Source organism: Manis javanica, chromosome 10 (genome assembly GCF_040802235.1).
Source record: "Manis javanica isolate MJ-LG chromosome 10, MJ_LKY, whole genome shotgun sequence".
Classification (NCBI taxonomy): domain Eukaryota; kingdom Metazoa; phylum Chordata; class Mammalia; order Pholidota; family Manidae; genus Manis; species Manis javanica.
Genome location: NC_133165.1, coordinates 31,427,401 through 31,442,339, shown reverse-complemented (window position 1 = coordinate 31,442,339; position 14,939 = coordinate 31,427,401). Strand labels below are relative to the sequence as shown.

Below are 14,939 nucleotides of genomic sequence, written 5' to 3'. Positions count from 1 at the left end.
GTGCCTCCCAGTACCACGCCACAGTCTCCAGCCCGGTGAGAGCCCAGCGGGGCTGGCAGGTGCGCGACGGGTCAGGGGGGCCCCAGGAAGGGCGGGCACCACGGGCCCGGAGCGCGCGCTCCTAACGAGAGAAGCAGTCGCAACTCGGCTTCAGGATGGGAAGCGCCCTGGGGAACGCAGTCTGCCTGATTTGTAGTTAAGATAGAGGACAGAGAGCCTAATTGGAGGCCCCAGCCACTTGCTTCGCCGACGGGACAGCAATGGGGAGGGGAAGCTGAAAGTAATGGGGTTTTGAAGGAAGAGAGAAGCAGGACAACGTTGGTGAGAGCAGAGCCTAGAGGTGGGTGTCCAAAGGATGCCATTCAGACAGAGGAGGGCGCATGGGTGTCCATGAGCAGGACCCACAGCTTGCCTTGCACACCAGAACTCCCCTGTGTGTCTTGCTTGGTGCACCTGGATGCCCTCGAAGTGGTCGTGTTGCAGGGCCACGGAAGCCATGGTTTTGGAACCTTAGCTCTGCGCCCCTGCGCAGTGATTAGCACGCCGATTCTTGTCTGGCACAGAAAGTAGACAGCTAACAATTTCAAGTCTGAAAACAGGGTGGTGACATAAATGGTTGTGTGCTTATCCCATACTTCAGGGATTTTCTGTGTGTCATCTCATTCCATCCTTACAAAGAGACTATTTGATTATCTGGAGCAGGAGGCAAAGTAGCTTTGCCCAAGAGCTGCTGGCGGGGGCAGGGCGGTAGCCGGGGCCTAGCTCTCGAGCACTTTGGCATGCTGACATTAAAAAGTGGCCTTTTACAGTAGGAATTGGCAGCACATAAGACATTGGAGGTTAAGTAGCCTTTTTAATGTATAGGGTAACCCTGCTTACTGGAACACTATCTGAAAAGAAATGATAGACGGCCAATTTAAGAAATTTTACAAACCACTACAGCAATCTTGGGGTTGTGTTATTTTTATAAACGGGTTATCTGAGACTTATAATTAATTTTTTAGGCTTTAGGAGAGTGATAATGACACTGGTTTGTAAAGCTGAAATTTTAACTGCACGTGAAATAGAGATAATTTTATTTTTCAGATAATACTCATCTGTGCTTTGAAACAGAGAGCTGTCAACCAAAGAGGCCACTTGACACACACGTATCACGTGCACTTCAGGCCTTCTAAAGGCAATGGTGAAAGAAAAGAAAAGACTGGACAGAAAGGGGGACAAGCCTGCCCGCTCTCCCTCCGCACTCTCGGATTATCCAGAGTTCTCCAAACAAGACGGGGATGCCACCAGGCAAGAAGGTGCTGTCCGGCTGGGAATGCAGCTCAGTGGAGCAGAATCCAAAAAGGAGTCCCAAAACCACCATCAGGGTGAAGGTGCCACTCAATATGAAGAGCCCGTTCTGACCAAGCTCATAGTTGAAAGGTGATTTCAGTGGGCTGCGCCTCCCCTGCTCCCTTTCTGCCACTTTCTGCTGTCTGTTCTCTGTGCCTCCAGCCTGTGCCCCGACCCTTCTGTCTCTCAGCAAGCTCTAATCGTTACCTCCCACCCGCGCAGATGGCTGTAAAGATGTATGTCTTTAGCAGTACTCTCTCTTCTTGGGGTTTAGGTTCAAAGTTTTAGCTCCCTGCTGGACATTGTCCCGTGGATTTCAAACTCCCAGTGTCTAAAAGCAGAGACTGCAGGATTGAAATAAGGTCTGGATTTAAGTTTTAGCACTCTGACCATCAGTCCCATCACTGTACCTTTCTGAGCCTCACATTTTTACTTGGGGAAAATGAATGAGAACACACGCCTGAGAAGGTTCCTCTGTATGACGCTTTTTCTCTCCCAGCCATCAACTTCTCCACTGGTCCCTGTTTCTGTAAGGGCACCACCCTTGTCCTAAATTTCCAGGCCTGAACTAGAACTACCCTCCTCCTCTCCCGCACCTTTCATGGTTTTTCCCTCGTGCCGCTCACAGCAGTCCTTCCTCTGCATGGCTGCTGCTTCACTGCCTCCTCACCGGGCTGTGGTGCTCGCTCCCCAAAGGTCCTGACTCTAGTTCTCCCCAGGCCTCCTTCAGGATCTGCCTTCCTGATGTGTGGCTCTATTTACATGACTTCCTGTATTCAGTATCTAACAAATCACCCCAAAACATGACAATTAAAACAGTAATATTATTTCACAATCCATGGGGGCAGCTTAGCTAGATGATAATAGATTCTCATGAAGTTCAGTCCAGATGTCAGTCATGGCCACCATCCTCTGAAGGCTTGGTGGCTGCACACCCTGTTTTCCAAGCAGCTCACTGGCATGGCTGTGGGCAGGAGGCCTCAGTTCCTCAACCCATGGACTCTCCACAGGCTGCTTGACTGTCCTCATGACATGGCAGCTGGCTTCCCGAGAGTAATCCAAGAGAGGGCAAGGGCAGGAGCCACAGTGTCTTCCGTGACCTAGCCTTGGACATCACCCTCTGTCATTTCGACAACATCCTGGTGGTCACACAGGTCAGCCCCGCTGGTGTGAGAGGGGATTCCACAGGGGCGCCCACACCTGGAGGTGAGAACTGGTGGGAGCTGCTGCGAGGCTGGCTACCATGCTCCTCTTAAAAACATTTAGTTTCTCACAAACATTGTCTGTAGAATAAAACAACTGCCTGATGCTCTGGCAGTTCCCAAACCCAAGAGCTCAGCTACAGTCCCATTTGTCTCTTCCTTTGCTTACAGAGATTGCCCTCCTGGAGTGTCTGTCCCTCCTTTGCCAATGACCAAATCCCACCTACTCTTCAAAGTCCAACCTGTTCCATTAATTCTTCCCAACAGGAATAACTTTTCTCAAAACTCTCCTACTAATCACTTTATTAGTATTACTATATACACAGTGTTTCTTACTTTGTATTATGTACATATTATGTATGAGTTCCTGTAATTTGTAAGTCTCAAGTTCTCTACCAGGCTGATAATTCCTTGAGAGCAGATATACTCCCAGGATATCTAACAACAGACCTCAGGCCTTTTAGGGGCTCAGTCAAGATTTATAGTTTGAATGATATCAGTAGCTTTTTATTAATGAGCTGGGTGCCAGCTCTGGGTTGAGCCCTATGGAAGGATATTAAAAAGGATGAAATATGGTCTGTGTAGGCAGCGTGTAATTATGTCCAACATTGTGCTGAGTTTAGCTCAGGGCACAGTGTCAGCAATGTGCCCTGGATTCATTCAGGGAAGGTGGGGCCAGCAATTACCTTGACAGGTGACCCAGAGGCATTGCTGTCCTGGTGCTGAGGGGACAGGAGCCAGGCCATCAGTCCCTAGAGATGTGTATGCATGTCTAGTTGGCAGGAAGAGGTGATGCCACTGAATGGAGCTATTAAGAATTCTCTTAAAAACCCTTTTTGTTTTCTTTATTCATTGTTTTTAATTACTAAAGTATCACATGCTTGTGATAAATGAAATAATGCAAAGATACCTTAAAGAAGAGCTAATCACATCCCTCCACCACATTCCAGTGTCACCTCCTGCCCCTCCCAGGGGTTACCACAATCTCTCATTGATTGAAATAACACCTTTTGGGTTTTATAGGTAAATAATCATATAATCTTCAAATTAAAATAATGTCCTATCTCTTCTTTTCAACATTTATGCCAATGACTTAAGTTTCTTGACTTTTTATATTAACGAGGACTCTGAAACAGTATTGAATGATTGGTGGGGAAGTAGGCACCCCATTCATGGTCCTGATTTAATGGAATTGGCTCAGTATTTCACCCTTAAAAGGCTTACATGCTATTTTTTTTTAATAAATAGCCTGTTAGGTGTGGTAGTTTCCTCATATTACAATATCACTTAGAATTTTTAAAGAAATGATTGCTGAATTTTACCAAATACCTTTCTGGCATCTTGGTATAAACATACGATTTGCTGGTATAATGAATCATGTTTATAGGTTTTCTGCTACTGGATCTTCCTTGACTTTTGGGCTAAGCCCATGTGGTCCTGGCTGTCACCAGCTCATTTGTTTTTACCTCACTTGCCTCAGAGCCAGAGAGGGACGAGCCAGGTGGTGACTCACATGTTATCCATTTGGCTCTGAACTCAGATTCTGGGCACCATTCTCGGTACCTCGCTCCCCCAAGGCCAGCTTCTCAGTGAGCCCTGCTGACCCCATGTCCAGAATATATCTTTGTAAAAATTATAGTAAAATACATCTCCCTGTATGGCCCCGGAAGATGACTGGTTATCCGTAGACGGGTAAGATTCCTCAAGGGAGGAACAACCTAAGACAGGCACAGTCGCAGGGGGGGCCATCAGGTGAGAAATTGGGGATCAGCAGAGGTGAGGCTCAGAACCTCACCCCCCCTGTTTTGAGAGAAATCTTCTGCATCCGTGGATGTTTTGCTGCCCTTATCTAGCTTGGATTAATACTTAGTCCATAGGCACACACCTGATCATCTACATTTGCCCTCTCACAGCACTAAACTATTTTTTCTACCTTTATCTTGCATCTACCTACCACTTCAGCATTTTATTAAAAATAAAAATAATAATAATAAAGGGAGAAATGTGGGATCCACATATAAATCAAGTATAAAAAATCAAACGAATATTCATATTTGACCTGATTGTTTATAGTTCATAATGCGTGATCAAAACCAAAAGTTTCTGTGATGAATGCCCTTGTACTGTTCACCATGTAAGAACTTATTCACTATGTAAGAATTCGTTCACCATGTAAGAACTTGTTCGTTATGCTTCAGAAGATTGGAGACTGATGAGAATTAGGCTTGGGGTTGATTAATGATTGTGCATTGAGCATTGACCCCCCTATACATAATTTTATTGTTGTTAACAACCATTTGATCAATAAATATGAGAGATGCCCTCTCAAAAAATAATAAAAAAAAATAACTTTGGTACCTCAAAAAAAATTATAGTAAAATACACAAAATTTACTATTTTAACTATTTTAAGTGTACAGTGGCATTAATTATACTCACCATGTGCAACCCTCACCTCTGTTTCCAGAACTTTCTCATCACCCCAGACAGAAACTGTCCAGAACACACTGTAACCTTCCATTTCTTTCCCCTTCCACTGCTCCCTCCAGTCGTCAGTTCACCCTGTGATCTCCTCCTCCACTCAGCAGCAGGAGTGATCTTTTTAAGACATGACTCTGATTTTTGTCCAGCTCAGCTTACAACCCTCTCATGATTCCTCCTAGAGCTTTGGGTTTTATCTCTATCATGACCCACCGTACCCAGCCTGTCTCAGGGTCCCCCTGACTACAGGCTCTGGCTGTGCCACTCTCCTTTCTGTTTGCTGAACTTGAGATTCCAGGCTCTCTCCTGTCTCAGGGTCTTTGCGTGTGCTGTTCCATCTTCCCGGGATCCTGTTCCCAGCGATCCTCCTGTGGCTGCTTCATGTCTGGCAGGTCTCAGTACAGCTCTTGTACTCAGAAAGGCCTCTCCCCTGGGTGCCTGTATGCTGTGTGTAGTAGCTGCCCCCTCCTTACTCTGTCACATCCCCGATGGTTTCTCCCACAGAAGTGGAACATGACTTGGAATCATCTTGTTCGTTTGATTCCTGTTTATCTTCTGTCTCCTCAAAAAAAACTGTAGTCTCCCATGGGCAGAAACTTTCTGGACTTGTCACAGCTCTAGTCTCAGTGCTTAGAAGGGGACAGGAACACAGTGGCCCTTGGGGAATGTTTGTTGGGTGAAATGAATGTGAGATATTACCTGTACTTCTTCCCTGATGTTTATTATGTACTTTAACCCGCTGTCACTTAGGTTTGCTTACATCATTCATTGCCTTGAGCTTTATTTCATTGTAGCTACGAAGGGGAAAAAGTCCATGGACTCTATGAGGGAGAAGGCTTTGCAGTCTTTCAAGGCGGTTGTACCTACCATGTGAGTCACACATTTTGGGAATGGGCCGGGAGAAGAGGTGTCAGGTGATGGTTTTAGATTTGCATCTTCAGAGAAGTCCACTGATTTCTTCAAAGGAAACTGGAAATACTTAGTGCTGATGTTATTTTGAACCCTGATAACATATTTTAAGATAAAAGCATGGCTCAGTACAACTGAGGTAGTCACTTTAGATTGTCTTCTTTTCCTGATTTTTTATTTATTGTACAAACAATATTAAGGTGACTTAAGTAAATAAGCGTGGAATCCCAGCACCACCATCCCTTTGCTTTAACTTTTCAGTTTGCTGTGCCCCTTTCATGCCTTTAATGGTCGGGCCAGTGTTCTTACCTGGGCAAATGCGTTTTGTAGATGACATCTCGACTCTTTTCCCACTTATGAATCCTTCTCTGTATTGTTGCATGATTTGCATAACTTAAAATTTTTGTATGTGGGAAAATATATCAGAATAGACTTACCATTTTACCCATTTGTAAGTGTACAGTCCAGAGGCAGTAAGCACATTCCTTAAGTACAACCATCACCACCATGCATCTCCAGAACTTCTCATCTTCCCTGCCTCCTTAATTACTATTTAACTATTGCATAGTGTTCTCATTTGCTATCATAACTATGCCACAGGTGTTACTCTTGGGGTGTTTTCAGTTTTTGCCGTTATTAATAATTCCACACAATGAAGGCACACATTCAGATTAGCAAAGATGTACGTGCTTACTGTAGGAGACCCAATTCTGTGGTTGGGGTCATAGGCCTGAGTTTTAGTGCCCTGACTTTTTTCCCCCTTAACCTACAGCATGTTTATTTCCTGTGTCATAACAACTCTTTAAAAATGCTCTTTTATTATTGCTGAATAGTAGGCATTAAGATTTGTCCCACCTGGCCTTTTTGGCATTTAAGCCGTTCCATCATCGTGAGTAGAATCCTCTCCGTGTGCTGTGTGCAGCACTAGTAGGCTTACAGTTCAAAACAATGCCCCGTGCATGCTCGGCTGCCCAGAACGAACCCCTCCCGGCTTGCTGAGGATGTGATTGTGGCTCTTACTACCCCGAAGGCTGAACATGCTGATGGTTGGCACCATAATTAATCCCGTAACACAAACAGGAGTCACAGCTTGGAAGATCGCAGGCTGCCTGTTTCCCTGAGTGCCAGCTCCAACCCCGTGAGCCCAGGCTGACCCGGACTGGTAATAGGATGTGTCATCCTGCTGGTGAAGTTAGGGCAGTGGCTTCACGGGGTGGCTCTGGGCACCAGCAGTGTCTGTATCACTTAGGAATTTTTTTTGGATGCAAATTCTTGGGCCCCAGCCCAGACCTGCTGATGAATCAGAATCTCTGCGGTGGGCCCAGCATCTGTGTTTTCACAGCCCACGGGTGACTGAACAGAGAGTCTGAGAACCACTGAGTCAGGGTGCTGTGTACGTGGAGTCCTGGTTCTCTCCTCCACCCACCTGGCCTCTAGTGAGGTGCTCTAAGGAGAAAATGGGTGTAATCTTCTCCTTGTTTTCTCTGACAGCACTTGGACATCCAGGTGTGTTACATTTTTAGTGACTAATTCCCATACTTTAACAATAAGCACTCTACACATAATGAATTATACTGAAACTATAGTGTACACATATACGTATATGTCAGTGTACACACACACATGTGCATCTGTAATTCCCAGTAAGGTAAAGTGTGAAGTTTACAAGTGGAGTAATTTCTGATAACTAGATAATGGTTTTAATCAGGTCTATCTAGTTTAAATCATTTTTAAAAGTCCTTTAACTTTGAAATACAAAACAAAGTCTCGGAATTCTTTTGAACTATAGAATTTTCCAGTAGCTTAATTAGGAGAGGAAGACAGTATGAATTCATAGCTCATGTTTAACAACTGCACAGGATTGCCTGTGTAAGTGTTAGGGAATTGGATTTTTTTTGACAACTGTGCCCCACCCCATCCTTCCTAGAACAGGGTGGACACCAATGTGGTGCCATCTCCATGGAGGGCCCTGCTGCAAAGATAAGCATATTCATGCAGATGAAGGGGGCCGGGGCTCATTCTAAGAACTGAAACTGTGGTAGGGGTTTGTAAAATCCACAGCTGGTCCTAAGAGTTTGTTGTTCTGTTTCAAAGGGTATGTTTTCAGAAGGACTCATGCATGGACAAGGGACTTATATTTGGGCCGACGGATTGAAGTATGAGGTAAAGCATAAGATGTGTTATAGTTCTAAGCCGTACATGTGAGATTTACGGTCGGGTTCCCACAATTAAACATACTCCTTTCATAAAAGTAATTCGGCACATAGGTTAAAAAAATCCATAGACCCAAAGAACAGAGGGGAAAGGCAGCTCATGCCTGCACGGTCCCTGGTGACTGCTGCAGTTCCATCTGTGTGTTTGAGAGGGTTCCATGTGATCTCTGACCTCCTTGTCACGAACACAAATGGTTTATTACACACTCTTCTGTACCTTTATTTTTGAGAGATCAAACCATATCCATTCATCTGGACCTAACTATTTTCACTGGCTGCTTGTATTCCATCATGTGAGTTCAGTTAACCCATCTTGCTGGGTTGAGAGGAGTGTGTATTTTTAAACTAATTGCTAGAACCCACCCACTCTGCAGAGAGGGCAGCGTGGCAGCCCCGCTCACAGGGTGAGTGCCTGAAATGCTGTTCCAAAAAGCTCGAGTGCACAGCTGCTGACCGATGGTGTTCATTGACAAGAGGGAATGAAGAATATATTTAAACCAATGCACATATTCACATAACAGTCAGGTATGGGAAACAGAAGCCCATTTGGGCAGTTGGGTGCCTTGAAGCTGGACAGTGGGAGCTGGGCTGCAGAGGTGCAAGGGAGCCCAAGGTTGGGTTCCAGCAGTGGCTTCAGGCCAGACTGCTCAGGAAGCTCCCACACCCCGAAACACCCTGCCTTCTAGCCTGTGACTTTAGTTCCTTGTCTTTAGAAGCTTCTAGGGGGTGTGTGGCATTCTCCTAGGCACACACCCCCGACACCAGGCTAGCAAGAGAGTTTACGGGCAGGTTCGGGCTCTCACAGAAGCATCTTCAGGGAGGTCAGCTGGCCTTGTGGAATCCGGCCAGTGATCCAGCCAGGCTGTGCTGCCCTCCTGGGAGAGAACCAGGCTTGGCCACGTGGAAATGCCCACCACCCAGCCAGCATCCTGGCCCCAAGCAGAGTGGACTCTGAGAGGCATCCACTGGGCAGGTGGTGGGCTGACATGTCACAGAGTATTCTGAAGAATCATAGGGAGAAGGAAGGTTTCCACGAGTGATCACTGGCCTGGCTAATCCTCAGAGTCCCCTGGAGGGGACACTGGGACCCAGAGACTTGGCCTCCTTCCACGTGGGTTCCAATAATCTGAAATTCCCAAGGCCAGGATTGGAAGCTGCCACTGCCATGGCACCTGCTTGCTTCTTGGGGCTTAGTCTACACAAGCTTCCAGATATTTTATTCTGCCTGGGCTTCTGCCCAATGGAGGACCAGGGAAGAGAGGGTGGGATATGTAGGGAAGGTTGGGGGTGGGAGCTGGGGGATAGCTAGCTGTTTCCATGGAGGAGAGACAGGAATGGCTTCAGTGGTCTAGGGCATGCCCCCAGCGCACAATCAGGGTCTCTCCACTGCCTTCTGCCTGTCACTCTCTGGCCATTTGCCTCAGGGAGACTTTGTGAAGAACATTCCCATGAGCCACGGCGTGTACACATGGCCAGACGGCAGCACCTATGAGGGAGAAGTGGTGAGCGGCATAAGGAATGGATTCGGCACATTCAAGTGCAGCACGCAGCCCGTGTCCTACGTTGGGCACTGGTGCCATGGCAGGAGACATGGGAAGGTGGGTGAGACAGCTGTGTGACTCCCATGGGTGGCCAGGACGTGCTGCCATGGAGGGCGGGGGGCGGCTGTTAAGAGCATCCTCACTTGTTTATTGAGGTGAAGTTGCCATCACATGAAATTAACCATTCACAGTGACCAGGTCTGTGGCATTTAGTCCCTTCACAGTGTCATGACCACCACCTCTGTCTACTCCCAGAACATTTCCATTCCCACAAAATAACCCTGTACCCATTAGCTGGTTACTCCCCACCTCTCCGCCTCTCCAGTCCTGTTTCTGTGGGTTTGCCTATTTTGGATGTTTCATATAAATGGAACATGTGACCTTTTGTGTCTGGCTTCTTTCACTGAGCACCATGTTTTTTGAGGTTCATCCATGTTGTAGGTACTTCATTCCTTTTCATGGCTGAGTAATTTTCTGCCATGTGGATGGACCACATTTTGTTTATCCATTCATCTGATGATGGACATTTGGCTGTTTGCATCTTTTGGCTACTGTGAATTGCACTGCTACGAATCTGTATGCAAAGATGTACCTGAATACTTGCTTTCAATTCTATATACCCAGGCATGGAATTGCTGGGTCATGGAGTAACTCGACGGTCAACACTCTGAGGATGGACCAAATGGTCCACACTGGCTGCACCATTTCTCATTCTCACTGGCAGTGTAGCTTATAATAACTTGTAAGCCAGGTTGCTGCTTTTCGTCCTATGTTTTGCTTTTGTATAGAATGATAAATATTCTAGCAATGTTTTTAGAAAATGTCATAAGAAAAGTCTACCATTATAATCATTTTACTCAGATTTAGACTGTCCTGTTGTGTTCCTTTTTTTATTTTCTAAGCTCAGAGCAGATCAGGTCATACATTGGAGGGTTGGGGTCTCTGAGACAGAGGCATCTGGATGGTGGGAGAAGGAACAAGTTAGTTTGATGAGGAGAAAGAAGATAGAAAAATCACACAGTCTCGTGCGTGCATGCAGAGATGAGCCAGTGAAAAGCAGTTTGCGGCCACTCCGCATAGTCCCAAGGACTTGCACATGGCTGGGGCCACTCCTGGAGAGGAGCCATCAAAAAGGCTATGCTGTGTTCACTTATATTCAGGGCAGTAAAATAAGATGACAAAAGGGATAAGATAAAATGGTTTTCAAGCATAGAGTGACCTTCAGCTATATGGAAGGTGCCACTCTTCACTTTAGGTGATAAGGAAACAGGATTTCTTAGGTACTTCCTTGGTTCACAGTTACCGGATGTAACGAAGCTGCGGAATACAGCGGGCGGGGCCCTTCTGTGCCTTGATGTGGCACCTCGTTTTAAGGAGTAAATGACGTGTGATATTATCGCATTCTCCCTTGTGGATACTTTACCGTTTTCTTCATGGCAGAACAGAATGTAACACGTATTATATGTCTGACCTAAGTATGGCATTGACTCCAGCATAGTTTAGACTCCTTAAATTCATGAACTTTTATCTTTCTAAAGTTTGATTTTTTTAAATGCTATTATTTGTTTTAGGGCTCCATTTATTACAATCAAGAGGGCACCTCTTGGTACGAGGGAGACTGGGTGTACAACATCAGGAAGGGATGGGGCATCAGATGGTAGGTACCACCACTACCACGCCCGGGGCGTGGGCGAGAGGCGTGTTCAGGCCCAGATCATTGCACTTGGGCTATGTAAAGATAAGGTACAGAAATCATGGAAGACACAATTTCTATATAAGCAGGGTGGAATATTTAAATTAACCCCAATATTGTCTCCCTAGTAATGGAAATTTAGAAAAATACCATGTTACATGATGTCTAATTGTACTAATTTACTTTATGTACAAAACTGCTTTTCTTCATCCTCTATGTGAATCCTAGATCTTTACTGTTAGTTGCATATTTTCTGAAGAATGTTGACAAATTTGCTTGATTTTTAGACTGAGCTGGTAGTCAGTATTTTAACTATTAAGACATTTGGGGGCAAAATACTAAGATCATAATACTATAGGGAGTTATTTTGAAAAGATTTAAAGCCCTGCTTTCACCCACTGTGTCACCTTATTAAATGGTCAGAAGGTTTAATGAAGTGACTTAGTCTACCCCTAAGACGATTCATTTTACTGACCACATGACTATCCACTGAATTTAAATATAGGGAAGACTAGGCACAAGGGCTGGATGTCTTCAGAGGTGTAAAGAAAAAGTTTAAAAGAAAGCCTTAAAGGTAAATGCTATATATGAGATAACTGATTTTTTTCCCTTTTTTTCATCCTAGTTACAAATCCGGAAATATATATGAAGGTCAGTGGGAAAACAATATGCGCCATGGGGAAGGCAGGATGAGATGGCTGACAACTAATGAAGAGTACACTGGTCAGTGGGTGAAGGGGGTCCAGGTACTATGCTTGCTGGTTTTAGCAGAATATACCCAGAGGCAGGCACTCTGCTGATCCTCTGCACATTTATTATTTGGTGTGATATTGTATGGTAGTCTGAAATCAAGCTCTGCTAAATCTAGAAATTCAAATTATGATTTACTAGTCAAAACTGCCCCCTTTTTAGTGCTATTTTATTATTTAGTTTTCTCTAAAGGTCTCACACACAAGCTGGGTCCTCACATTGGCAGATCCACGGCTCCTGTAATGGACTGAGACTATTATTTACCTTTAGAAGCTATGTATTTCCTGCACAGATAAGAAAAGCTTTATAGGGTTAATTTTTATATAGTTTATATAGCTAGGATTTTCTGAAAATATCTTTTTTTTTGCCTTAAAATTAAAAAATATTTTTATTTTGGTATCATTAATATACACTTACATGAGCAACATTGTGGTTACTAGACTCCCCCCATTATCAAGTCCCCCCACATACCCCATTACAGTCACTGTCCATCAGTATAGTAAGATGCTCTAGAATCACTACTTATATTCTCTGTGCTATACTGCCTTCCCCGTGCTCCTGCCCCTACCCTACGTGTACTAATCATAAAGCCCCTTTTCCCCTTATCCCTCCCTTCCCACCCGTCCTCCCCAGTCCCTTTCCCTTTGGTAACTGTTAGTCCATTCTTAGGTTCTGTGAGTCTGCTGCTGCTTTGTTCCTTCAGTTTTCATTTGCTCTTATGCTCCACAGGTGAGTGAAATCACTTGGCACTTGTCCTTCTCCGCCTGGCTTACTTCACTGAGCATAACACCCTCCAGCTCTATTCTGATGATATCTTGAATCATAATCTGGTCATCAGGGGCCTTGCTAATAAACTCAGATAATAGTTCTAGTCACTTTTTTGTATATTCTTTGGGATATTTTAAATATAGATCATCAGGTTGTTTGTAAATACTGTGAACTTTATATCTTCTTTTGCCAATTCTAATCTATATGCCAATTTTTTCTCCTGCCTATTGCCCTGCCTAAGGCTTCCAATGTGGTAGAAAATAGGACTGGAGAGAGTGACATTCTTACATTGTTTCAGATCTTAGTGGGAAAGATTTCAGTCTTTCATTAAGAGTGATTTTAGCTGTAGGTTTTTCCATGGATGCCCTTTATCAGGCTGAGGAAGCTCTCTTTAATTCTTAATTTGCTTGCAATTTTTATCATGAATAATTTTATCTAACGCTTTTTCTGTCTTTGGTTAGATGATCATGTGGCTTTTCTTCACCAGTCTGTTGATGTGAATTACAGTGATTTTCAGTGTTGAACCAACCTTACATTCCTGGGATGAAACCCAGTTTGGTTATGATAATATTTTTATTTTAATGTTTTGCTCCATCCAATTTCCTAATACTTAGTTGAGAATTTTTGTGTCTTTTTCTTGAGGAATACTGATCTTGATATTTAGTATTCCTTCCTTCCTTATAATATCTTCGTTAGGTTTCAGTAATTGGTAATGTTGGCCTTATAAAATTATTAAGTGTTCTTTTCAATTTTCTGGAAGAGTTTATGGAATTGGTACCATTTTTCCCTTAGGCATTTAATCAAATATGCCAGGAAAGCCTTCTGGGCCTGGACGTGGCTTTGGGGGAAGATTAACTATAAATTATACACTAACTGTACATCAACTTCTTTAGTAGATAGTGTGCTATTCACGCTCTCTCTTTCTTGAGTGGCTTTGGAAGTTTGTGTTATTGAAGGAATTTGCCCATTTCATAAAAATTGTTAAATTACTGGCACACAGTTGTTCCTAATGTTCCCTTATTATTCTTTTAATATATATATGATCTATAGTGATGTCTCCTCTTTCTTCTGGTATTGATTTGTGTTTTCTCTTTTTTTCTTCATCAGTCTTGCTAGAGGTGTTATCAATTTAATTAAAATTGTCAAAGAGCCAGTTGTAGTTTCTTTACTCTGATGTTTTTTGTTTTTTTATTTAATTGGTATCTGCTCTTCATTACTACCTTCCTTCTGCATGCTTTGGGTTTTATTTACTTTTCTTTTCCAGAGTTGTACAATGGAAGCTTTACTGATTTGAGACATTTCTTTTTTTTCTAATACAAGCATTTAGTACTATAATTATTCCTCTTAGCACTGTTTTATCTGTATCCCACCAATTCTGATATGCTATTTTAATTTTTGTTCAAAATATTTGCTGATTTCTCCATGAGTTCCTCTTTGGCCTATAAATTATTTTTAAGTATAAAATCCCAAATGTTGGGATTTTCTAGATATCTATTGTTGATTTCTTTTTTTTAATTCTGTGGTCAGAGAATGTACTTTGTATAACTGCATTTCTTTTATACATATTGAGTTTTATTTGATGGCCCCGAATATGGTCTATCTTGATGAATGTTCCATGTACTTCTGCTTTTATTCAGTGGAGTTTTCTGTAAATGTGTTAGATCGGGTTGGTTGATAGGTCAGATCTTCTATATTGTTACTCATTCTCTGTCTACTTTTTCTATCCATTTCTGAGAGAAGGGTGTTGAAGTGTCCAAGAATAATTGTGGGTTTGTCCATTTCTCCTTTCAGATCAATCAGCTTTTGCTTTGTTTATTTTGAAGCTCTCTTGTTAGGTGTATACATGTTTAGGATCATTATGTAATCTTGGTGAGCTGACCAGTTTTATCATTATGGAATGGCCCTCTTTAACCCTCATAATTTATTTCTCTGACATCTGTTTTTTTCTGATATGAATATAGCCACCCCAGCTTTCTTTTTTTCTTTTAATTTTAATTGTGGTAAAGTACACATCACAGAAAATTCACTCTTAACCATTTCAAAGCTCACAG

General features: G+C 43.5%; 1 protein-coding gene across 5 annotated transcripts in view; it reads left to right on the top strand.

Annotated features, from left to right (window-relative positions):
- The window catches only part of LOC108404671 (radial spoke head 10 homolog B), a 45,856-nt gene continuing 30,917 nt past the window's right edge, over positions 1–14,939 (top strand). For 2 of the 5 annotated variants that reach the window (XM_073215081.1, XM_073215079.1), the window contains exons 1-7: positions 1–59; positions 1,087–1,422; positions 5,809–5,884; positions 8,018–8,086; positions 9,561–9,734; positions 11,249–11,334; positions 11,996–12,116. In XM_073215081.1, coding sequence (XP_073071182.1) covers positions 1,181–1,422; positions 5,809–5,884; positions 8,018–8,086; positions 9,561–9,734; positions 11,249–11,334; positions 11,996–12,116 — 768 coding nt within the window. In that variant the 5' untranslated portion in view covers positions 1–59; positions 1,087–1,180. The other 3 variants (XM_073215080.1, XM_073215083.1, XM_073215082.1) reach the window with 2 other exon arrangements.